The 24,567-nt window shown below is 46.7% G+C and overlaps 2 protein-coding genes across 4 annotated transcripts; both read right to left on the reverse strand.

The window, feature by feature from the left end:
- Nucleotides 1-4,060: 4,060 nt before the first annotated feature.
- ZNF691 (zinc finger protein 691) lies at nucleotides 4,061-10,640 on the reverse strand. 2 transcript variants are annotated; one of them, XM_080652422.1, is made up of 3 exons: nucleotides 10,554-10,640; nucleotides 7,279-7,392; nucleotides 4,061-5,698 (listed from the first exon to the last, which is right to left on the reverse strand). In XM_080652422.1, the coding sequence occupies exon 3, from the start codon at nucleotides 5,687-5,689 to the stop codon at nucleotides 4,835-4,837; it is 855 nt and encodes a 284-aa protein (XP_080508548.1). In that variant the 5' UTR covers nucleotides 5,690-5,698; nucleotides 7,279-7,392; nucleotides 10,554-10,640; the 3' UTR covers nucleotides 4,061-4,834. The 2 variants fall into 2 exon arrangements, with proteins under 2 accessions (XP_080508548.1, XP_080508549.1); XM_080652423.1 differs by lacking the exon at nucleotides 7,279-7,392 and having other exon boundaries at nucleotides 10,554-10,599.
- Nucleotides 10,641-13,715: 3,075 nt separating this feature from the next.
- On the reverse strand, nucleotides 13,716-24,123 carry ERMAP (erythroblast membrane associated protein (Scianna blood group); the record flags this gene model as incomplete). 2 transcript variants are annotated; one of them, XM_080655979.1, is made up of 11 exons in its annotated part: nucleotides 13,716-14,519; nucleotides 16,117-16,143; nucleotides 16,233-16,259; nucleotides 16,351-16,371; nucleotides 17,438-17,458; nucleotides 19,292-19,324; nucleotides 20,324-20,356; nucleotides 20,890-21,006; nucleotides 22,976-23,257; nucleotides 23,510-23,848; nucleotides 24,039-24,123. In XM_080655979.1, 11 exons carry the CDS (start codon nucleotides 24,121-24,123, stop codon nucleotides 13,840-13,842), a joined length of 1,665 nt encoding a protein of 554 aa, XP_080512105.1. In that variant the 3' UTR covers nucleotides 13,716-13,839. The 2 variants fall into 2 exon arrangements, with proteins under 2 accessions (XP_080512105.1, XP_080512106.1); XM_080655980.1 differs by lacking the exon at nucleotides 22,976-23,257.
- Nucleotides 24,124-24,567: the final 444 nt, after the last annotated feature.

Here is a 24,567-nt window from a genome sequence, read left to right on the forward strand (position 1 = left end):
GTAAATGGTGAGGCCTCTTCCGTTGAGCTCCTTAATGTGTTTGTGTATGCAAATTGGCGTCAGAGGCTGAGGAAAGCCAAAAGGCTTTCTATAATAGAGTAAAACAACTTGGAGTTTCCAGGGAATCTGGGAAAAAGAGGCTAAGAGCAGCAATGGGAGGAAAGAGGAGAGGAACCTAGCGACATGCCATGATGGAAACCCCTCCCCAAGATTCCCAGTGTCTCAAAGGGATTCTAAATGCCTAGAATGGCAGAATTTCTCCGGGAAGTCCATGAAGGTGCTTAACTCTGGGACAGGGCTAATGGGGACAAAGCAGTGAAGGCTTGTACAGACCATAGGAACCTTTGGCAAGAGGAGACCATAAAGCATAAATCACAGGAACCTGCAGAAATCGTAGGGAGAGTTTGAACTTTCCCATTCCGTGAAATTGGCAAGGCTCTGGGCTAATCCTACAGAGCTCTCGTGGGTTAGGAGAGCCCCATCTAGCCCCTGCTAACTTGACCCCCTTTAGTTCATCATCCACACCAACCTGAGTGTTCTTCCTAAGGGTGATGTGATCAAAGGCATCCTCCTGATTTAATTTTTTTTAAATATATTTTTATTGATATTTCACAGAGAGGAAGGGAGAGGGATAGAGAGCTAGAAACATCGATGAGAGAGAAACATCGATCAGCTGCCTCCTGCACACCTCCCACTGAGGATGTGCCCGCAACCAAGGTACATGCCCTTGACCGGAATCGAACCTGGGACCTTTCAGTCCGCAGGCCGACGCTCTATCCACTGAGCCAAACCGGTTTTGGCCTCCTGATTTAAATTATTGTCCACAATCCAAAATTCTTTATGCTGTCATCCAACACCCTTCATGATCTGGCCTCCATTTACCTTATCAGCTCCATCTCATCCTCACCGGACACTCTCAACTACATCAGACGTTCCCTAAAACAATAAGCCTTCTCTTCCTCTTCTTTACCTGATAAATATCTATGCATTTTTTTAAAGAAGTTTGCCTTATGCCTGACCCACTCATGAACTTTTGAACTTTTATTTGTTTAAATTTATTTTTATTTTTTTATATTTTATTGATTTTTTATAGAGAGGAAGGGAGAGTTAGAAACATCGATGAGAAACATCGATCAGCTGCCTCCTGCACACCTCCTACTGGGGATGTGCCCGCAACCAAGGTACATGCCCAGTTGCGGGCACATCCCCTTGAGTCTGCAGGCCAATGCTCTATCCACTGAGCCAAACCGGTTAGGGCAGTGGTCGGCAAACTGCGGCTCGCGAGCCACATGCAGCTTGCGAGCCACGGTTTGCCACTCTGTTGACTAATGAGTTTGCCGACCACTGGGTTAGGGCACTTATGCATTCTTTAAGACAAATTCAATCATCATCTCAGCCTTCTCATCCCCTCCAAAGAGTTAGCCATCCCCACCTATGATCGCCAACACCTTGTTGTTAACTTCAGGGTCCCAATATCCAACACAGGCCAAGTTCAGGCCCTCCCCTGGGAACAACTGTAACACAGCTGTCATCCTACTTTGGACTATGGGTTTGTGTGCCAACCTCCAGCACTCAGAGAACACAGGGACCATGTCTTTATGGTCAGTATTCCTAGCAGCTAGGAGAGGAGGGAGGGAGAGAAGGAAGGGAAGGAGGGAAAAAGGGGAGGGAAAGGGGAGAAGGGGAAGGAGAAAAGAGAATGAAGAAGAAAATAAAGTTAACAAAAAAGGAAGCCAGAGAGTGAATAAATTATCTAGTCAAGACTCAAAAGTCTGGACAACACAGAAACCCCAGCCCATGAACTTGGTCAAAAAAGGGCAAATGAGATTGGTCAGCAAATTATGTCCCATGATCAAAGCAGATGCCTTGTACATTGGCCCTGGGTCTTACTAGCAGCAAAGACACCCAAAAAGTCACAGTGTGTCACTAAGGTTGGAAGGATAATGATACCAAGCTCCCCAGACTGAGAGGAGAAGGCAGACGTGGCGTGGTCATGGGTATAAAGAAGAGCTTGGCCTTGGAATCAGACGTACCAGATTTGAATCCCAACTGGGTCATTAAGTCGGGTCGTTTAACCTCTCAGAATTTTCTTAACTTGAAAATGTGGATACTGCTACCTTGCAGGATAGTTACAGAGATCAAAGGTAAGAGATATTCAATAACTGTTGCTCAGCAGATGTTTGATAGATGGCGACCTTTATTATTAAGGTGTATGAGCATTTATACATGTCAGTTTGTTTGACTCTGTGTTTAAAATATTTTGTATGGAGATTTTCAAGAAGCAGGGAAATGTATGTGAAATAAAAGTGCTCTGTAAACTGTAAAGTGCCATACAAATGTCAGGGAATCATTTGGGAAGTCTTTTATAGTTGGAAAAAATACAGGTTTGGGATTTGGGCAGAAGTAGGTTCAGTTCCTGACCCTGCCATTTACTTGCCATGTAATCTTGGATAAGTCATTTTCTGTCAGCCTGTTTCTGCCATTGTCAAATGTGCATAAGTCTAACTTCACAGGGTTGTTGTGAGAATCCAGTGAGGTGAAGAGTGGAAAGCTCCTGGGCACATCCCTTCCCGGGTGGGTGGCAAGGTCCCATGTGCTACGTCAGGTTATGGGCAGTGTCAGTTCCAAGCCTGATGCCACAGTCTCATTCTGTCAACTGTCCACATATGAAGAGGACCCTTCACGCCAGAGAAGCAGGACCCCGGATTGGCAAGAAGTAGAGAGGGGTCTTTTGTATTTCTTGGAAGAAATCTGGTAAACACTAAACTTATATGTAGAAAGCACTGAAATCTGCAGTGTGGAACCAGGCCTAAATCGGGGCAGGAAGCAAAAATGATTCCTGCTAAGTTGTCCCAGATTTGAGCACTCAGTTATTGCTCCTAAGGGCAGATTCTCATTATGAGTTCATCTTATCCCGCCCTTTACCTGCTACTCCCTGCCATTGTCTTTTTCCTGGACACAAAAAGTGCTCAATAAGGAGTCTAAACTTGAGCCTGCCTGGTGTGGCTCAGGGGTTGAGCATTGACTTATGAACCAGGAGGTCATGGTTTGATTCCTAGTCAGGGCATATGCCCAGGTTGTAGGTTTGATCCCCAGTGTGGGGCATGCAGGAGGCAGCCAATGATTCTCACTCATCACTGATGCTGCTCTCCCCTTCCTCTCTGAAATCAATAAAAAATATATATATTTTTTTAAATAGTCTAAAGCTGAAAAGGTGGCACTAACTTAAAGGTGGCACTAACTTCCTACAGAGCAAATAGTCCAGGGCCCCATCAAGAGGCCATACTAGCTCCCACCTCCAAGCAATCCCTTGGACCCAGGCCAGCCCCCTAAGAGGCTCCTTCTTCAAAGCCAACAAGGTGAATGTAGTGAAAGAACATCATCTTAGAATCAAGGGAGGCTCAAGCTTGAACTCTGGTTCTACCACATACCTACCGTGTGACTTCACAGCAAGTAACTTGCCCTTTCCTCACTTCTGTTTCATTTTATTCCCTTGAGGGTTGCTATAACAACTAAATGAAATAAAGAATGGAAATGGGAGCCCTGGCTGGTTTGGCTCAGTGGACAGTGTGTCAGCCTGAGGACTGAAGGGTTCAATTCTGGTCAAGCGCAAATGCCCAGGTTGCGGGCTCAATCCCTGGTGGGGTGCATTCAGGAGACAGCCGATCAATGATTCTCTCTCATCATTGATGCTTCTATCTCCCTCTCCCTCTCCTTTCCTCTCTGAAATCAATAAAAATATGTATTTTTTTTAATGGAAATATCACTGGTAGCCATAGCTAATCTGGCTTAGTGGATGTAGTGTCGGCCCGTGGACTAAAGGATCCCGAGTTCAATTCTGGCCAACAGCACATGCCTGGGTTGCGGGCTCAATCCCCAGTGAGGGGTGTGCAGGAAGCAGCCGGTCAATGATTCTCTCTCATCATTGATGTTTCTATCTCTCTCTCCATCTCCCTCTCCCTCTCCCTTCCTCTGAAATCAATTATATATATATATATATATATATATATATATATATATATATATATATATATTTTTTTTTTTTTTTTTTTTTTTTTTTAAGAAATGTGACTGGTAGAATCTATGGCATATAGTGAATGCTCAATTAATGTTAATTTCTTTTTTTTCTACTCAAAGGCCCAGAGACTTAGCCCGCTTCCCTTTGCTTTTCAGAGCAAACCACCCATCTTGTCTTTCTTGAAATTCAACTCTCTTTCAGAGTAGCTACAGAGAGACCAGCTCCCCACTTCTTTGATGCCCCCAAATAAGTACACAGGTCCTTTTCATTGAAGGGTTTTACTGCTGATCACTCAGGGAACAGATGCAGGTTGGGGTCGGGATAACAAGTCACACGTGGGGAGTGTGAAGGTCCCTAGATCATGACTCCCTGAGGGCTTCCCCTCCATTTCTAAGGCAGGACCTCCTCTCCAGGCTAAGGAGGAACACAGTGGACGGAACTAGCAGGACACTGCAATGGGCCCTCAGCAGTTCATACACAATGTGGTGCCCATCTCACAGGAACTTCCTCAAAGGCCAGGGACAGCTGCCCTAATAAAGTTGGCATGTACTAAACCTACCCTAGTTCTCTTTCACCCCAAGGAGATGAAGCCAAGACCAGATCCTCTGACTTCCCAAGGCAAAATATCGGCTTGGATAGGGGCAAAGATGTTTACTCCGAGTCCCTTCTCAGGACTTTCTGGAGATCCTGGCTTCAGAGGCAACTGGAAACCATTCTCCAAAGTGGGGTGAAGGGCTTGAGGTCAAAGGGCAGCAGCAGATCCTAAAGATCTTCCTACGCTAAGTTGGAGTCTCTCACTCTCTCTCCCTCACTCCTTCAGCTGGAGTCTTTCCCAGCCTGCTCGCCCATGTGCGTCTTCTGGTGGCGGATGAGATTTGAGCTCCGAGAGAAGTGTTTCCCACACAGAGTGCACCGGTAGGGCTTCTCCCCTCTGTGAGTCCTCTGGTGTGCTCCAAAGTTGGAGATATCGCTGAAGGTCCGCCCACATTCGGTGCACTCGTAAGGCCTCTCGCCTGTGTGGGTGCGGTGGTGCACCCCAAAGCTGGAGCTGTTGCTGAAGCTCTTCCCGCACTCACAGCAGATGTAGGGTGCCGGCTCGAGGTGGGTCCGGTGATGCACGGCCAGCGTGGCACTCTGGCTGAAGCTCTTGCCACAGATGTCACAGCGGTACGGCCGCTTGCCCAGGTGGTCTTGCTGGTGTGTGGTGAGATCCGAGCGCCTCCGAAAGCTCTCCTGACACTTGGGACATTTGTAGTGCTTCTCCTCCAGGTGGATCCGCTCGTGCCTGATGCGGTTGGAGCTTCTCGAGAAGCTCTTGCCACATTCAGAACATTTGTAAGGTTTCTCGCCCGTGTGGATCCGCTGGTGTGTTCTCAGGTTGGAGGTATTATTGAAGGTTTTGCCACACTGGGCACATATAAAGGGCTTCTCATCGGCCTCAAGTCTTGAATGGACAATGGGGTCCCCTGGCTCTCCAGTGGGGACAGTGGCTTTCTGCCAGGGCTTTTTGGGATGGATCCCTTGTGGTCTCTCTGACAGGCTCTCTTGCCCATGCTCTTTCTCCCCATCTGGGATCCGAAAACCCTCTGGGTCATCCGTTCTCCAAGGCTTACCCCGCTCCCCTTCCTCAGGCAGGTGCTGTTCTGGATTCTGCTCCTTCTCACTGCCCATCTCTGAATCCTGAGAACGAACACAAATGGCCAACACCTTTTATTCCTTGGGTCAGGCCAGGCCACAGGGAATCCTGTTCTGTTTGAAGAGGTATACACCTTCCCCATGGAACCAGTCATCGGAAGTAATCTCAATTAACGGGAAAACTTGCATAGAATGCCTTTACTTACTAACTTTAAAGTGAACAAACTTCCAGATATTTAAAGCTACCAAACCAGAATGAAAAGGAACCACTTTGTCCACCACCACACATTATATTTGTGCAACTGAATAATATCATTCTCCTTCATACCACTAAATGATAACAGTCCACACTATAATTTATGTGTAAGTGAAGGACTTCCATTTTAGAATGAGTTCAGTTCTTCTGCCTAACCGTAAGTTAACTGAAACTCATGTTTAAATCTTTTTTTTTTAACCTTCCTTAAAAGTATCCATCTATGTGCCTGCTTTCAAAATGAACGTAACAGAAGCTCTAATTCTTAAGGCTCTCCTGGTTGTTTACAAGGCCCAGCTCTGAATCCTCTTAGGTGTTCTGTACCCTTCCTTTCCCTTCCTCGGACCTCACTATGATCCAGCAACTAACGAGTGAACATCTGAGACCTCTAAGACCTACTGCAGGGTCTGGACTGTGTCTGTTCTGATTGGTCAGTACACACTTCCACTCTCAAACACCATACACAGCCACATGCACACACACATGCTCACACCACATGCACAGCCATACTCACATACCAGACACACTCAGCCACATTCTCACACCACACATACATACCACAGTCACACATACACACACTTATACCACACTCTCACAGCACTTATAGCCACACACATGCATATCATATACACCATTCACAACCCTCCCACACATACAGTCACATACCCGGCTATGTACTCACACACACACAGCAGCTGTACGCTTTTTTTTTTTTACAGCTGTACTCTTACACCACATGCAATCTCACACACATATACACAGCCATATACTCACATGTTACATATACACCAAGACAAGAGACAAGACACCCAAATCACACCCACACACACAAAGCTATACACACGGACACACAAACCACACACACACACACACACACACACACACACAGCTATACAAACACATACACACATACCACACTCCCCTCACACACAGCTACAGACACAGGGCCTACTTATGCAAACATCAGTAAATGCTTGCTGAGCTGCACACATTCTTTTGAGGTCCTACAGCCAAGAACAGAGAATGAAGGGAAGAAAAAGTACTTCTTATAAGAGGAAAGTGTGGTGTTTCCTCTGGGCCTTGGAGAAATAACATTTCAAAAGGCAGAATGGGCTGCAGTAGAGTGACATGAACAAAGGGATGAGGGAGGGAAGCACACACTATGGGAGGGCACTGATGATAAAATGAAAGACTGATACTTCCTTCAGATCAGCAAGTATTTTTGGAAAACAGCAACATAAAGTAACAGAAGGGTCACTGACTACATTTAGGGTTGGATCCCAGTGATGACGCCTATTATCTTTAAAACTCTGCAAATTATTCAACCACTCTGAGCCTCAACTCCCACATCACTAAAATTGTGATGACCTACCTACACCGCGTTAGAGAAGATGCCAAAGCATGCTCAGTGTAGCGGGTGGCACGTACTAGCCATTCAGCAAACGACAGCTACCATTACAGTTGTTGAAGGCACTGTTTCCTAGACCTGTGGAGAATACAAGAATGGAAAAGATCCCTTAAGACAGTGGTTCTCAACCTTTCTAATGCCGCGACCCTTTAATACAGTTCCTCATGTTGTGGTGACCCCCAACCATAAAATTATTTTCGTTGCTACTTCATAACTGTAATTTTGCTACTGTTAATGAATCATAATGTAAATATCTGTGTTTTCCCATGGTCTTAGGCTCTACAGCAGCGGTTCTCAACCTGTGGGTTGAGAACCACTAGCAGGGTCGCCTAAGACTATCAGAAAACACAGATATTTACCACAACATGAGAAACTGTATTAAAGGGTCGCAACATTAGAAAGGTTGAGAACCACTGCCTTAAGTGATCTTGTTAGGAAAAAAAAATTTAATTGAAAAATGGTACAAGAACACCCTGGTTAGGTGGCTCAGTTGGTTGGAGCGTTGTCCCATACACCAAAAGGTGACGGGTTCGGGTACGATTTCCGGTCAGGGCACATACCCAGGTTATGGGTTCCATTCCCAGTCAGGGCACATACGGGAGGCAACTGATCAATGTTTCCCTGACACACCAATGTTTCTCTCTCTCTCCCCCTCCCTCCATCCCTCCTTTTCCTCTTTCTCTAAAATCAACAAAATCATATCCTTGGGTGAGGATTTTAAAAAATGGTACAAGACTGTATATAATCTAAACTATGAAATATGGACAGAGCCTCAAATCTTTAAGTAGGATCAGAAACCTTTTCTGTAAAGGGCCAGAGAGTAAATATTTAGTTAATATTTGGGGCATAGAATCTCTGTTGCAACTCTGCTGTTGTATTATAAAAGCAGCCATAGACAATACATAAACAAATGTGGCCATGTCTGAATAAAACTTTATTTATAAACAAAAGGAGGCCAGCTATAGTTTACCAATCTCTGTTAGAAAGTGTTTCTTGAAGAACCTAGCTAAGCAATGTGAAAGACAGGCTTGTTTCACTTTCAAATATGCAGCTAACCATCAGAAAGTTTATTCCTTGATATTTATTCACTGTTTCCTGACCATCCTTTTAAAAATCACACCCCCCTCCCACACTTCCAGTCCCTGTGCCCAATAGTACTTCTTACAATCTAACATTGCATTGATTTATATGTCTTTTATATATGATCTGCCTCCCTACCTTCTGCTGAAACATAAGTCCCATGAGGGCCAGGGTCTTTGTTTTATTCACTAATGTAACTTTAACTCCTAGAGTATTGGCAGTCAGAGTAGATCCTTAATAAATATTTGTTGAATGAGTTGAATAAATGAAGGCCAGGCCCGCCTCCAGAACCCATGGCATGCTTGTGTCCTCCTCGCCCACTGTCCCTCAGCAATCTCTTCATTCCTGCCCATGTCCTCCGTTATGCCCCCACAGAATCTTGTACTTGCTTTTACAGTGATTTGTAATTACAGTGTATCCATTTACATGTCTGTTTCCACTAGAAGTTTATAAGTAACTTGTGGGTAGGACTGATCATTTTGGTAATCTCTCCCCAGCACAAGGCCCCGTGCTCAAATGTTAAATGTGATTGACTATGTCCTCGAGTCACTCCCCACCCCTGCCCACCTCACCAAGGGCTCCATGCCATAAGCTACACAGCCTCTACTCACTTCGAATCCTGCTACTCTGAGAACTTACTAGTATACTTTACCAAGCTGATTCTACCCAGGTCTGAATGCTGGGTCAAAATAAGAGCAAAAGGATTTCGGATTGTGGTTACTATCCTCAAACAGTTTATGGTTCAGTGCAGTGAAATGGGCCATGAACTCCAGAAACTTGTACAGTAGAAGGTTAAGTTCCAGGGGGACAGGGACTGTGCCTTAGTCGCCTTTGTATCCACTCCTCAGTGCCTCATACACACCTGGCACATCATACAGGAACCAGTAATAATAATAGTTAACATTTTTTTAAGCTCATTCCAAGTGCTAGGCTATGGACTAATCACTATACATAAATCTCACAACTTAATTGAGATGAGGAAACTGAGGCTGAGAGAGTGGCAGAACTAGGACCGATTCCCATCATTCCAAAGCCAGTGCCACACTAGTGTTGAAGGGAGAGAGAGGGAGGCAGAGAGGGAAGAAAGGAGGGAGGGGAAAAGGGAGGAGAGAGGGAGGCAGAGAGGGAGGGGAAAAGGGAGGAGAGAGGGAGGGAAGGGGGAAGAAAGGAGGGCGGAAAGAGAGAGGAAAAACAGTGCCACAGGATCTCAAAAGATAGGGGCAAACTTCCCTGAAGAGGTGATGGATGAGCAGCTTCCTGAAAAAGGTGGAATTCCAGCTAGGGCTTGCAGGATGGGTATGATGGGGACTCACAGACAAGGGGAACCCACTATCTACTGAAAAGACAGTGGCAGGTAAAGTACAGAGGTACTTTCCTATCACATTTCAGAGATTTGAGTGAGAAAGGGGCCCATCCTGGTTGTCTTCCCGGGAGGACCCAAAGTGGAAGGGACTCTGGCAGTGGAGGAGGAGCCAGGTCTAAACAGTAAGAGCCAAGAAGATGGGGCTGGTCAGATGCTGAAGTCCAAAGGCCGGGACTAGAGGGAAGAGACCAAGCTGAAAGTTGGGGTGAAGGGCCGAAGGTTGGGTTCTTTAGGGTCAAGTCGAGAACTGGGGGGAAGAAGGGGTAGAGCTTGGAAAGACCAGAGAAGAGGGAACTGTACAGGGTGGCTGGAAAACGGGTCAGAGACAGAGGAGGATCAAAGGAGTCGGGGGGCGAGGGGGGGTCAGAGAAGATGGTCAGGAGACAGGGCGCAAACGCTGCAATCAGAGGTGTCAGGGGACCGCGGCCCAAGAGGCGGAGTCCGAGGGTACGAGCGCTCTGGGGGACAGGGGCTGGGTTCGGAGTTGCTGTAGGGCTTGGGGCCGGAGGGGTGGGATAGGTGGGGCTGACCCCAAAGGTATGGTCAGTGCCAGGGGGACTGGAGTCCTCAAAGGCCAACAGGAGAAGGGCCCGAGGGTCAGGGCTGTCGCCAGCAGGCTGGCGCGCGGGCCGGGGAGGACAGGGGTCGGGATCACAGGGCCCTATTTGCCCCCACTGGGTCCGGGGAGCAAAGCCACAACCTCCGGCTTCCCGGAGAGATGGAAGGAGCCACGCTCAGAGTCCCCGCGAAAACATGTCTGCCGCCCCCCGTGTCCGCGGGCCCAACCCGAACCCACCTCGCTCCCGCCGCTCGGTCAGGGACAGCGCTGCCTCCGTGAGCCCGGGAGGAGCCGGAGCCGGAACCCAGAGAGGATCCACCCTGCCTTTCCAGAATTGGCTCCTGAGAATTGCCTTTCTTTCCCATTGGCTCTACTTGCTGCCATAACGCAAGAAACCCGAGCGGGACCGCCAATCAGCTGTGAACTCAGTGGTGGATTGCTGGGAATTGTAGTCCTGAAGAAGACCGTAGCCTCGGGGAAGAAATGTGCCAAGTTTGGAACCCCACCTGGACACTGGGTTTCCTCCTAAGGTCGTCAGATTTCCTTCTGTGCTTCAGAGGAAAAAGCCCCATGTAGTGCCACTAGCCTGGGGGTTGTAGACTATGTAGAGCTAACCTCCATGACCTCCATGAGTTAGTTGGTGACTCTCATTGGTCCTGAAGACATTCCACGGAGCCTAGAGTCCTGAGCCTCAGTCGAAGTTCATAGAGGTTCATAATTTAAAGTCAAAGGATTGTGGGACTGGAAGGGAGTTTAGAGATCAACCAGTCCAATCCACTGATCAGAGAAGCTAAACCTTCCCTGTCCTAGGACCTCCACGTCTCCTAACACCCCTGTACAGGGATTTTTCTGGGTCCTATGTAGTTAAACCTGACTGTTCATCTATCCTGACGGAACAAGCCCACCAATGTATATGCAGGATTAGGATTTTTTTTTCAGGTTTCACTCAAAAAAAAGTCTAATTGAATAAGTAGGCTAAAATTCTACAGGTATCTCATATCTGCAGGCTATTTTAGTGCAAAAAGTATTGACTTCAGAGCTAAGTAAACCAGATTTCTAATCCCAGTTCTCGCACCTAGCCATTTGGAGCAGCATTTTCCTCCCCTGTAAAATTTCTGGCAGAATTGTCGGAAGGCTATAACAAGCTCTGCCCCCACAAGTGTCAGGTCTCTTTCCTGGTGGTAAATTCTCTTGGGTGCATCCAGTGTGGACAATGTTAGTTTTACGATTGGGATATTCAGGAAAGTGGATTTGAAACTGAATATGGATGAGTGAAATATCAATCCGTTTATAAATTGATTTAAATAAAATGCTAAGAAGCAGACTCCAGTTTTTGTTGAGTAGAACTGAGTACCCATCTGAAAATTAATAGCTAATATCTCTATCAGAAATAGAACTGTAGCTTTATTTTTAACTGTTGAAATAGCCCCTTTGAGTGGATTCAAGGCTGTTTGGAAACCAATCACATAATGTGTTTTCCTCTTATCAGCCCAAAGTCTTTTCCTACAACTTTTCATTCACAATGAAAATAACAACAAGAATACCAAACCTTTATTTAAGAACTGTACAAAAGCAAACAAAAATTTCTACTTGGGCCCTGGCTGGTGTGGCTCAGTCGGTTGAAGTGTCGTCCCATACACCAAAAGGTGGCGGGTTCCATTCCTAGTCAGGACACATACCCAGGTTGCAGGTTTAATCACCAGTCAGCATGCATACTGGAGGCAACCAATGGATGTTTCTCTCTCTCTCTCTGTCTCTCTCTCTCTCAAATCAATTAACAATAATAATAATAAACATTCTGTAATGAGAATTTTTTTTAAAAGAAAGAAAAATTCTACTTGGTGATTAATTTTGTGTGTCAACTTGACTGGACTGCAGAATGCCCCAATATTTGGTCAAATATTATTCTGGATGTTTCTGTACGGGTATTTTGGGATAAAATTAACATTATTATCTTGAGTAAAGTAGATTGCTCTCCCTAACATGGTGGGCCTCGCCAATCAGTCGAAGGCATAAATAGAACCAAAAGAGCTGACTCTTTCCCTAGTAAAATTCTTTCTGCCTGACAGCCTTCAGACTGGAATTATATCACAGGCCCTCCTGGGTCTTGGGCCTCCAGACTCAGACAGGAACTAAATAAACCATTGGCTCCCCTGGACCCCTCCAACCTGCTGACTAACCCTGCAGATCTTGGGACTTGCCATCCTCCATAACCACATGAGCCAATTTCTTATCATTGCTCCCTCTCTCTCTCACTATATATATATATATATGGTTCTATGAAGAGCCCTGACTAATACAGGCACTACAGAGTGACAGAGTGAACTTCTGACAGAAAGATCCAGTTTTTGTTGGGTAGAACTGAGTACCCATCTGAAACCTAATAGCCAATATCTCCAAAAAGAGGCCAGATCACCTCTGTGGTATGACATGAAAGTGACTAAGCTTCTTTCTGAAATCCACACCAAAAATCTGATTCATTACTTTATCTTCACAACTGGTCTATCAACTTCCTTTCTGAAATCAATACTCTCTGCCCTAGGAGTCTGCTACACCAAGCGTGTCAAACTCGCGGCCCGTGGGCCTCATGCCTCGTTTATTTGGCCCGTGTTAGCCTTTGAGTTTGACATGCTTGTGCTACACAAATAGTCAGGTCTTCCAGTATAATGTCCTGTGGCGGAAAACTGTCTATATTGTGGTTAAACCTGCCACTTTTTCCAGCGGGGCCTCTCTAAGTCTCAGGAGGGTGTTCGAAAGGGCCAGCGCAGCAGACAAACTCACCCATAGCTGTCTTTCCAAGGCCTCACACAGCTGCCTGCTGTGTTTGAAGTTGTGTTTACCAGTTCCCTGGTTTGCTCCTGGGACTTTTCGGGGTTACAGCGAGCACTCTAAAGTGCCTGTACCTGGCCATCATCAACAGGTAAATGAGCTTTGAAAACGTACATTAGCTCTGGGTACCACAACACTATGCTGTAAACAGCATCAAGGAACTAGAAAGGGACGGTATGTTTTACCCCCTGATCCACCCTACCCCATAGTCCAGAAGGATGAAGAAAGAGTGTGTGACCCAAACATGATTACTTTTAAAAAGCTGGCTTTGGGGGCTAAAGGCGTGAACTAAAACAGGGAGAAAAGCAATTCTTGATGACATAAGTAAGAAGTCAGGGACTGGGCCCCATACCATCACAACTAAAAGCCCAAGGTCAGGATGCGATAAAATGAAGTTCTCTTCAATAGTCCCTCGAATGGAGAACCCCGCATCTCGACACACACTCACCAGCACCACCTAGCCCTAATCTGACTGTTCACTTGGTTTTCAAGAATTCTTCCAAGGCGATGGGAACTTCAAGTCCCCCGAAGGAGACAGGGTTTAGAAACGGGAGAAAGGTGGCGCGAATAGAACCACAAAAGGGTCTGGATTTGGGGAAAGGAGATGAGCTGTTCCAGAGGCGGTGTCGGGCCAGGAGTCTGAAACCCAGAGCCCTGGGCCGGATGGGCGGGGAGCGGCTAAGGAGGCACCTCCCTAAAAAGAAGGAACCTTGAGCCCCTGGAGCGCCGGGCCAAGATCAGGGGACCAGGGCCGGAGGGAAGGGTCCACCTTCAGGGCCACATCTCCGTTAGCGTGGCCTTTTCCGTCTGGCTTGGGGACCACGGATTTCTCCGATTTCTGGAGTTCCGAACAGATGACTAGAGGGGCCGTGTTTTTCCCTCCATCGTGAAGGCAAGGTTCAAAGAAAGGGCGAAGCGGGCCAGAGAACGCGTGGGTGAAAGTAAAGATGTGCGATTTGTCGGTCACGTTGTAGAAGGAGATGATGCCTGCCTCGTAGTCCAGGAAAATGCCCACGCAGCGCGGGGACTCCTTCAGGCGGAAGGGGGTCTGCGGGGACGTGAGCGCTTCGTACTCGGTCCCTCGGCTCTGCCGCAGCAGCCAGTGCCCGTTGGCGGGCGAGGCGGTGACCTTCCCCTTCCTGCTCACGGCCTCACTGCACACCCCCAGGATCCACTTGGTCTTGTCTCCCACGTACACCTCCCAGTAGTGACAGCCAGCCGTGAAGGACTCGGAGCCCAGGACGCTGACGACGAAATCAAATCTCTGGGGGTTGTCAGGCACAGGCTGCCTTCTGTCTCCAAGCTTCACACACCTACGGTCCTCAGACAGGATGAGTTTGGGGTGCGCGGTGTCGGGGTCCAGGGTCACGGCCACTGCAGAGAGGCACAGAGAGCAGAGGTTTGGGAGGGCTGGGTCTTTCGGGATCTTTGGGTAGCTTTGGAGGGAAAGATCACCTCTGGGTCAGCAACCCCTGTCATTGGACCCATTTTAGTTTATGACTCCTTCTACCCCATCTGACCTGACACCAAAGAAAAGTGTCTTCGGTCTCCTAGATCTCCTGCTCATGTGTTCAATAAAACAGGAGAAAGTTGTCCTTTGTGAAGCTGCCTTAAGCCCTTACAGTGGTCGGCAAACTGCGGCTCGCGAGCTGCGGTTTGCTGACCACTGCCTTAGGAAATACTGCCTTTGTCTTCAATGGTCCAAAGGAAGCTCGTGTAGGATAATAAACCTTGGCTCTGATGTTAGCCCCAGAAGCCACACTGGCAGTTGAAGTCCCAGCTCTGCCACATGCTAGTTATGTGACCTGGGGCGTGCTATTCACCTCCAAACCTTAGTTTCCTCATCTGTAAAATGCGTTGTCGAGCTGTGTGCACATTTGATGAGCTGACACATGAGGTAGTGCCTCCTTCATACACAATGTGTGATGCTCATTTTGTTAACTGAAATTATTGCTCATAATTATTATTTTTACTAGTAAATGTGAATAGAGAAGGATTCTTCCTTAAACTTGTGGAAGGTCATGATGAGTCTCCCTCCTTCCCCCAGTACAGAAAACAGACACTTCTTGGAGAGTTAAATCTGTAAAATGTGTGTTTTGCCCAGGTGGTGGGAATAAGCCAGACTGTGGGTGTGAGAAGGACTTGTGAATTCCCAGAATGTCAACCAAGGTGACCTGGCGTGCTCTCAAGTGGCCAACTCATCAGTTCCACCTGCCTGAAGGAAGAGGGAGTGAACAAAAGGGGCATGAACAGACTGGAAAATTGATAAGGACCCAAGCAGGGAAATTAACAGATCTCACTGAAACAGCAGCAAAAAATGCAAATATTTAGGAATAAATTAAAAGAGATGTGCAATTCTTTTAGAATAAAACTACAAAACCTTTTGTAGTCTACAATGTTGGGGCACCTGCCTAACCTTTTCCCTTCTTCTCTGAGAATCTCAATCACCAACCCCCAAGAACAAGAAGAATGTGGCAGATGTGTATACAGACAGAGGAACACTGGCTATTTACCCAACTGTGAGATAAGAAGGACTTCTAAAACCCGAAAGCACAGAAGAAACTACACAGGAAAAGATTTTTAAATTGGACTACATAAAAACAAGACACTCGTGCATCAAAAAAATAATATAAGGAAATTAAAATGCAAATAAAAAACTCAGAAAAATAATTTGGGAGGAGTAGGACATAGTTTCTACACTTTATATAGGAAGAATCCTCACATATCAAATAGTAGCCAGAATCGGGATAAGAGCTGACAAGTCATTGAGAAGACATACAAATAACCAATAAACTTTCTAAGTCTAACTGAGCCCCCCCACAAAAGAAATCACAAAGGTTTTTTTAATTTGATAAGCAGATAAATAGATTTGATTAACAAAAAACAAAACAAACAAAAAAGTCAGTCTGCATTCCAAAGGAACAGAGCACTGGGCTCTGAAATGTAGATGAATTTGCCTGATGTCACTTACCAAAGTGCAGCCGGGCCCTTCTCCAGCCTGAAAGACATAAAAGGGTTTGTAAACGGGAAGGAGACAAGGAGAACCCCCAGAAGGCGTGAGTCAGGCACCCAGAAAGTGCATCTCACCTGAGTTGGCTGCAGCTCTTTTCAACTCTATGAAAAAAGAAACAAGAGGGGTGAGCTATCACTGAAAATATAGAATCAGCAGGAGAGAATTCAGTATGAAACAACATGGGAAACTTACTCAGTTCACTCCGGAGTTTCTCTAAAGAATAAAAACAGTTTGACCAATCAGAAGGAGGGCTTCCACATTTCCATAATGCTGCGATCCCTTCCCAACCACATTCCCACATCAGATCCTCACTAGCAAGACCCTGACCATCCCAGCCCCGCCCCAGGAGCCTCCAGAGATACTGCAGAGGGCCAGCAAATTCCCAAGTAAGCCAAACCTGACTACGACTCATTGAATAACACATCTCACGCATCTAGGTAATATATGTACTATATGTATATATTGTGAGAGAAAAAAATATAAGTGCATTTAAAACTATCATTGAGCCCAGGTTGGTGTTGCTCAATGGTTAGAGTGTTGGCTCCTGCACCGAAGGGTTGCAGATTCCATCATGGTCAAGGGCATGTACCTGGGTTGTGGTTTGCCCCCACCCCATCCTGTTGGGGCACCTGGAAGGCAACCAGTTAATGTGTCTCTCTCACATCGATGTTTCTCTCTCACCCCCTCCCACCCTCCCTTCCATTCTCTCTGAAAAGCAATGGAAAAATATCCTTGGGTAAGGATTAACAAACAAACAAAAACTATCACTGAATTTCTATTAAATTTTCTTGTGTTCATTTAATCAAGGTAAAATAAAGTAGACCTGTCATGTCTGAAGATTCTTTTTTTGCACTAAAGAGGGTCTCGTACATGAGATGGAGAAACGCTGCTCCACATGTTCAGTTTAATGAGGACCCCTTGCCTGGGATCCCACCTAAGGGAATGCCATGCCTGGTGATAAAAGGTCTTCCAGATGGCTTCACCTACAGGAGCTATATCTCTTCTTGATTAACGTTTCCCACTTAGAGACTAGGACCTAGTGATAGTCTGTGAGGTCCGAAAGGTTGGCGACCGCTGGACTAGGTAACTGTTGTGCGGAAAAGGGGAGCAGGGAATATTTAAGAAGAGAGGCTGTTGAGAACCAAGCAATCTCCAACCCCATGGTTTAAAGCACCCTGACCCCTCTCTTCTGCCCCAGGAAATGAAACTGAGACACCCATCCTAAAGCAAAGATGTTGGCAGAAGGAGGTCCGTGCTACGGATGAGGAGCGGAACTTACTGAGGGCTTTATGGAGCCTTCCTGAAAAACAGAGAAAAAGGCCTGAGTGAGCAGATGCTCTGCTTTATCCCTGAGCCCAGGGAGGCTCATCCCCCCACCCCCCACCGTGGAAAGGATGACATCCCTCTCAGCTGCTAGTGCAGTCACCTCCCAAAGGCAGACTGGGGAAGCCAGTGGAGCTGGTGCCGCTTTCCCAAAGACCAGGCTGCCCAGGTCTGGCTCCTCCTTCCTTTTCATGTGGTTTCATTTCCGCTGTCTGTATGAGTGTTTCCATGTGTTTGTAACCATGTGTACATGAGTGTGTGCCTTGCTGCCCTTTTATATCCTACTGTTTATAATATCTACAGCGAAGGCCTAGCATTGACTTGTGGACATGGCTCTATCACTCTCTACAGCAACTCTCCTGAAGTCCTACGGAGGGAGTCACAGATTTAGAGATTCCAGATGATTTGGGATGTATGTATATGCTTCACATGCTTCCGGGAGCATTGGCCCTGCCAGAGAATTGAAGTTATACGTTTGAGTCCACTGCCAAGTCCTGTGCTAAGGGCTGGGCATGTGTTAAGCATTAGGCACTGGAGCAATGAAGCTGGATATGATATGGCCCCTCAGGAGCTGTTGGTTTATGTTTATATTAATGTTATTAATCTTACTAATGTTATAATTATATAATGATTAATCATCCTATTAATGATTGATTATATTATGTATGCATTATATTATTTATATATAATATTGACATATTATATTTCCACTACTATTAGCTTCCATTTATGGTGTCCTGTTCTCATAATGATGTAGGTACTGAACCCTCTTGACAATGTAAGGTGCATAGAATTATTGTTTCCAGGTCTGAAGCTCAGAGGGACATGGAAATTTGCCCAGGTCATCCATTTAGTAAGTGGCCAAGGAGACAGGCTTCAAGCCCAAGTGTGTCTGACTCCTACTCAGAGGCCTTGGCCCCTGCACCACCCTGTGCCTTCTGCTCCTGGACAGAGCAGCCACAGGGCCCCTGCTGCGTGCACCCCCACACTTTCACCCGCTGGACTAAACCGTCAGGGACATGTAAGGGAGGAGGAGAGGAGAGGCCAAAATCATTGAATGGGTCCCATTTCTGAGCCAGCGACTTGTATTCTCAGCTAGATTTTTAAGGGGCAGAGACTGCCTGTTTTTTGTACCCTGGGTGTTGAACTTTTACCCTCAATGGCCCAGAGCAAACATTCAGTTAATGAAGATGAAATGACAATAAGGAAGAGGAGTACCAGGCACTATAATAGAAGAGTTTTTTTTCAAGTTGTCTCTTTAAACCCTGAAAACAATCGGGCAAGGGGATTTTTAATCCCATTTTACAGATGAGGAAACCAAAGGTCATAGCAGTGAAGCGACACATCCAAGTCAGACCAGTGACCTGACCAGGTGTCGCTGACTTGAAAGCCTGTGGGGCTCCCACTGTATCACATCACCTGTCTAAATGCAAATGTTGTATGGATCCTTGAGATTCTCATACATCCCAGATGAGCAAATTCATGGATTTTAAATTGAATAGAGACCTTTTTAGGTGATTGGTGGAAAGGCTGATAAAAGGAGCTCATGGTAATTCAGACCTATGACTTTTTACCATGAGCATCCCCTCACCCACTGCCACCTACCCTATAGCCCCCTCACACTGGAAAGTAAATTCCAATAATATTAATGGAGAATATGTGTGTGTGTGTATATACCTGCATAATGTATGTGTAAATAATAGACTGTCAGCATTTATGTAGGAGGAGAAAGAATATGTTATTTGAAAAAAAAAAAAAAAAGAAAAAAAAAAGAATATGTTATTTGTTCCCTACCCCTTCATATAATTACCTTTTTCTTTTGCATGGTCTGAGAGAAGAGTTTCTAGAGGGAGAAAAGTAATAATAAAAAATAAAAAATGAGATTCTGTGCCATTACCTTGAAGGTCCCTCATTCTTACTGATTTTACCTGCTTTTAAACCTGTTCACCTCTATCACCATTGCCACCTCCCTGATCTAGGCCCTCATCATCTCTCATCTGGATGACAGACTAGTAGCTCAAATTACCTCCAATCCTGACTTGCTCCTTCTGGTCTCTTCCCTACACTGCAGCCAGAGAAAGCTGCTCAAAGCACAGTTCTGATCAAGATAGCCCACTCACTGCTTTACCTCTGCCCTGGAGAGAAAGACTAAAGTTCTCCACATGCCTTCCAAGGCCTCACACGGCCTGCCCTGCCTATGTCTGCAGCTTGGTCCCCTATCGGCTTCCCCCTCACTTCTGCACTGTGTTTCTTTCTCTAGCTGTTCTTTCTCTGTGGATAGTTTTCTGTTCCCTCTCCCCCCATGCCTCGCCCTCCTCCAGATCAAATATCACTTCCTCTGGGGACTCTTCTCCTGTCCCTGAAGCTCGGTTGGTTCCTCCTGGTCATACTCTTCGCAGCCTCCAGAACTTCCACTCGTGGCATTTGTATGGTTGCACTTTTACATTGATTTGTGCAATCATTTAATTCATGTAGACCTCCCTGGCTGGACTGAAAGGTCCCAGGTGGTAAAGACTGCCTGCTAAGACACACCATTGTATTCCCGGCATTTAGTCAGTCCAGGGCACTTAGCAGACAATTATCTATTATTTATTGAATGAATAAAAGCTTCCCCCGTATTAGATCTACACAACTCACACAGAATAAGATCAAGCAATGAGTCCACAGACAAAACTCAACAAACATACTGAAAGATAAGCTATTACAAGTCAGAGTCAGCAAACTCTGCCACCAAGGACAACAGATGTTGGGATTTTCTGGTACAGAATTTAGATTAGTGGACACTGGAGTCATAAAAATGAGTAAAACAGAGAAACATCCCCACCCATCCCAGGACACTTACCTACCTCCATCACCTGTTCATAGAGAAGCTTCTCTGGAAGGGGGAGAGAGAGACATCAGCTCAGCTTAAGGAAGAGCTTTTTCAAACAGCCAGAGTTGTCCGGGGACAACAAGCTGCTAAGCAGGACTTGGCTCCTTGTCACTGTGGGTATGTGACCATTTGAAAGGATTAGAGGGTCTTCAAACCATCAGATAGGGAAAGGGGTGTTGGATTATGTGTCTTTCAAGGTGCCATACAACCTTGGGGTCCTGTGAATTGCAATTATATTTATGAGGGTTTTATCCAATGGATAGAATTGGATTTTTTTAATTAATTAGAGGATTGGCATCATCAGTTATTTTTAATTTCTCAAAAGTTGAGAATTCACAACTCTTCTCAGGAACTTTCTTCAGTTTCTTTGATCTTCTCTGCATTGTGAGCCCCCAGAGCATTGTTCTACTAGACAATTTGCAGAGTCTCCAACCTATGGATAACCAGCACATCTATGTCTCCTTCCTCCCAGCCTTTTCCTAGAGAAGCTACAGTCCCACTTCCTGCCTCCCTGGGCTCCTTTACCACTTAGTTACCTTTTGATCGTCTTTGCTTCCAGATGAGGCAAATGCCCGCCATGATGAGAAGCCCCAGGACAGGCAGGACCACAGCAAGAGCCACTGCTGAGGGGGAGATCCTCCCTGGAGATGGGGCTGAAACAAAACCACCAATGACCACCCTCAGGAGATATCTCAGAGCTTCTTCCAGGCCAAGGACCCCACCTCATATGGGAGATGACTCAGGCACATCCCAACGGTCTCTGTCACCTCTAGGGAGAGACCTCTAGCCAAGATACGTGAGGGTGTTTGCTTCTCTAAGTCCCTCAAACCCTCGATGACTCAGGGATGACTTTAAAGCCAGACAGTCATCTCTTAGGAGTGGTTTTGATGGTCCTGCCTGAAAACAATGCGTCAAACTCAGCTTCCCAATCACAACCTCATCCTGCCCTGTCATTCCATGGAAAAGTTATCTTTGAAGAACTGGAGGTGCTTCCTCAGTAATCACCTGCAGTCTCCTCTGAGCACCACCTGCCTTCTGCTTCAAATCCTCCCTCTGCTGTGGAACAGCCATCAGCAACTCCTTTGCCCTGAGCTGTATCGGTGGGGGCAAAGCTACTTCTGTGGGGCTACAGCAGCAGGCCTAAAACCCAGGCAGGAGAAAGGAAAGAAGAAAGAGAGACCAAAAAGGAGCAGAGGAAGCACGATGACAAGTGGCAAAGAGTCTAAACTGGGTGTGAGTCCTCACTCATCCTCCGTGGGACCCTAGGCAGGAAACTGAGCCTCTCCAAGCCTGGCTTGTCATCTGTAAAATGGGGATTATAATAATCCCAGTCCCACTGGTTGTGACAGATTTAAAGAGAGGAGGATGTAGCCGAAACCGGTTTGACTCAGTGGATAGAGCGTCGGCCTGCGGACTGAAAGGTCCCGGGTTCGATTCCGGTCAAGGGCATGTACCTTGGTTGCGGGCACATCCCCAGTGGGAGGTGTGCAGGAGGCAGCTGATCGATGTTTCTCTCTCATCGATGTTTCTAGCTCTCTATCTCTCTCCCTTCCTCTCTGTGAAATATCAATAAAATATATTAAAAAAAAAAAAAAGAGAGCGAGGAGGATGTAAAGTGCTTAGCACCAATGAGAGGCAGTGGCAGTAGGAAGCGAGGAGAAGTGAGAGAGAGAGAAAAAAGAAGGGCTTAGCCGACGTCGGTGATCCTTCCTCACCTGGGACCCCAGGCAACACTCTTTCCTTCTTTACTCTAAAACCACGCCTCTCTGCCACATGGCTCCATGTTTCAAGAGTCTTTAAAAGGTTCCTAACCCTTTGATGCATTAATTCTACTTCTAGGAACACATTCTAAGAAAATAATGAGAATCAGTTCCCAAATTATGTGCAAAGTTGTTCACTGCACTGTTACAGGAAAAGTCTAAACCATCCAGATATCAAGAAATAGGGCTTTGATTAATTTTACTATGCTATACCCACACAACGAAATACTATGCGGCCCTTAAAAATCTGTTGCAGAGAACTGCTTAAGGACATGGGCAAAAAATGTTCACGGCCTTGTAAGTGGAGGGGAAAAAACCTAGGCAGAAGAATACACATACGTAACAATACACACTCAGATGCACCCATGAAAGAAATTCTAAAGAAATGCCCCAAAATGTTAGCAGTGGCTCTCTCCAGTTTATGAAATCAGACCTTTTTTTCCTTTTTCTTTTGATTTTTAAAAAAATATCTTGTATTTTTTAAAGTTTTCTATAATAAATGTGTTATTCTTAGTATTTAAAAAATTCAAGCCCTAACCGGTTTGGCTCAGTGGATAGAGCGTCAGCCTGCGGACTGAAAGGTCCCAGGTTCGACTCCGGTCAAGGGCATTTGCCTTGGTTGCGGGCACATCCCCAGTAGGGGGTGTGCAGGAGGCGGCTGATCAATGTTTCTCTCTCATCGATGTTTCTAACTCTCTATCCCTCTCCCTTCCTCTCTGTAAAAAATCAATAAAATATATTTTTTAAAAAATATATATATTTTTTTTTAATTCAAAAATTCTTTATAAAGTTCCCACTTGGGTAAGAGTTTTCTCTGGAGCCACCAAGGAGCTTCGAGCCTGTTTTCTGCCCCAGCTTTTACCTGCTATGACCATGGCTGTGGTCTTCTCTTGGCCCAGGGCATCGTTGCGGATGGTGCAGGACACGCTGCCCACCGTGCTGTCCCTGACTTTGCTGGATACGGCTGTTTCGAAGAGCCCAGCGTTGTCCAGGGAAGAGGCCTGGGGCTCAGATGGAAGCACCCTGCCTTGAGGGTCTCTCCACTCGGCCCAAGGCCGTGGGAACCATCCCACCGACCTGCACACCAGCTGGATCCATCCAGCATCGTAGCCCTTCACGTGGATGTAAGGGTCGGAGCCGAGAACTGGAAAGGAAAGCCGCTGGCAGGCCCTTGGCAAGATCCCGGCCCCGCCAGGGCCCTCTTCTGGCTCCCAAGGCCGCTCCCGGTGAGCAGGGGGCGGGGCTGTTAATTGCTTTGAATGCCCGCTCTCTCCCCACCTCACGCTGTTCACCGCAAAGGGATGAGACAGCATCTGGCTGCATGCTAGTACCTTGCCAAATCCACCCCTACCAGTCACGGCATCCATAATCCAGCCCCCTTTGAAAAATGACTAACCTGCCACCTGCAGGATCACGGTGCCCTCTCGACTCAGGTTTGCAATCCGGACCTGACATCGGTACGGCCCTCGGTCCTCCAGCTGGACGTGGCGGATCTCCAGCGTGAGATTTCCCTCTTGCGTGTCTCTCTCCAGCGCCGTCCTCCCCTTAAATTCCGGTACCACATCTTCCTCGCGGACTTTGTCATCCCGGAACACGTGAACCACCTGGGAGCGCCCCCGGGGCAAGGACCGCAGCCACCGCACCTCGGTGAGCGTCGGGACCGACCAGAGCGAGAGAGGGCAGAGCAGCTTGGCTGTGCCCCCTAGCGGGGCCAGGTGGAACTGGCCGGAGTCCCCTGTGCAGTGAAAACAAGAAAGGGACAACGCAATCTGGGAGGGATGCGAGAGTTCCGCAAAGGATGAAGATGGAGATCACGTGGGGAAGGCTCCTAGAGAGTCTGGGAAGGGCATTGGAAAGGACTGGGGTTAGAACAGAACCCCTAAAGAAAGATGTCCCAGGCAGGGCAGGAGGTCAGGAGCTCCTACCTGACACATGTATGGGCAGCTGCAGGAAGACGAGGGTGATGAGGCAGCTGGAGAGCCAGGAGCCAGAGGAACTTGCTGTCTCCATCCGAACTAGGAGGACAGACAGGGAGACACCAGAGAAGGTTCGTGAGCTTGATGTGGAAAAGCTACAACCTAAGAGGTGGGGCGGAGATGGAGGCAGCATAGCAGGTGCTCTGGAACCACCCAGACCAGAATTCAAGTTCCAGCTCTGCTACTTACCTCCGTGTAACATTGTGGCTTCACTTCCTTGAAACTCTCTTCCTCCATCTTTAAAAAGGGTATAAATGTGCCTCCTTGCAGAGTTATTGTGTGCGTTAAAGGAGGAAAGTGCTCAGCATGAAGGCTGGCAACATGGTTAAGTCTATAAATGCCATGAGTGAGAACCAAGGTGAGACACTGTGTGTGCCCTGGAAGGCATAGGAAGGAGTCTGGAAGATTGAGAATTTATATCCAGAACTAACCTGGTAAGCACCAGAGTAGTGACCTCTTTTTGCATTAGGGTCCCAGG

Source organism: Plecotus auritus, assembly GCF_963455305.1.
Source record: "Plecotus auritus genome assembly, chromosome: 2".
In the NCBI taxonomy this organism is placed as follows: Eukaryota; Metazoa; Chordata; class Mammalia; order Chiroptera; family Vespertilionidae; genus Plecotus; species Plecotus auritus.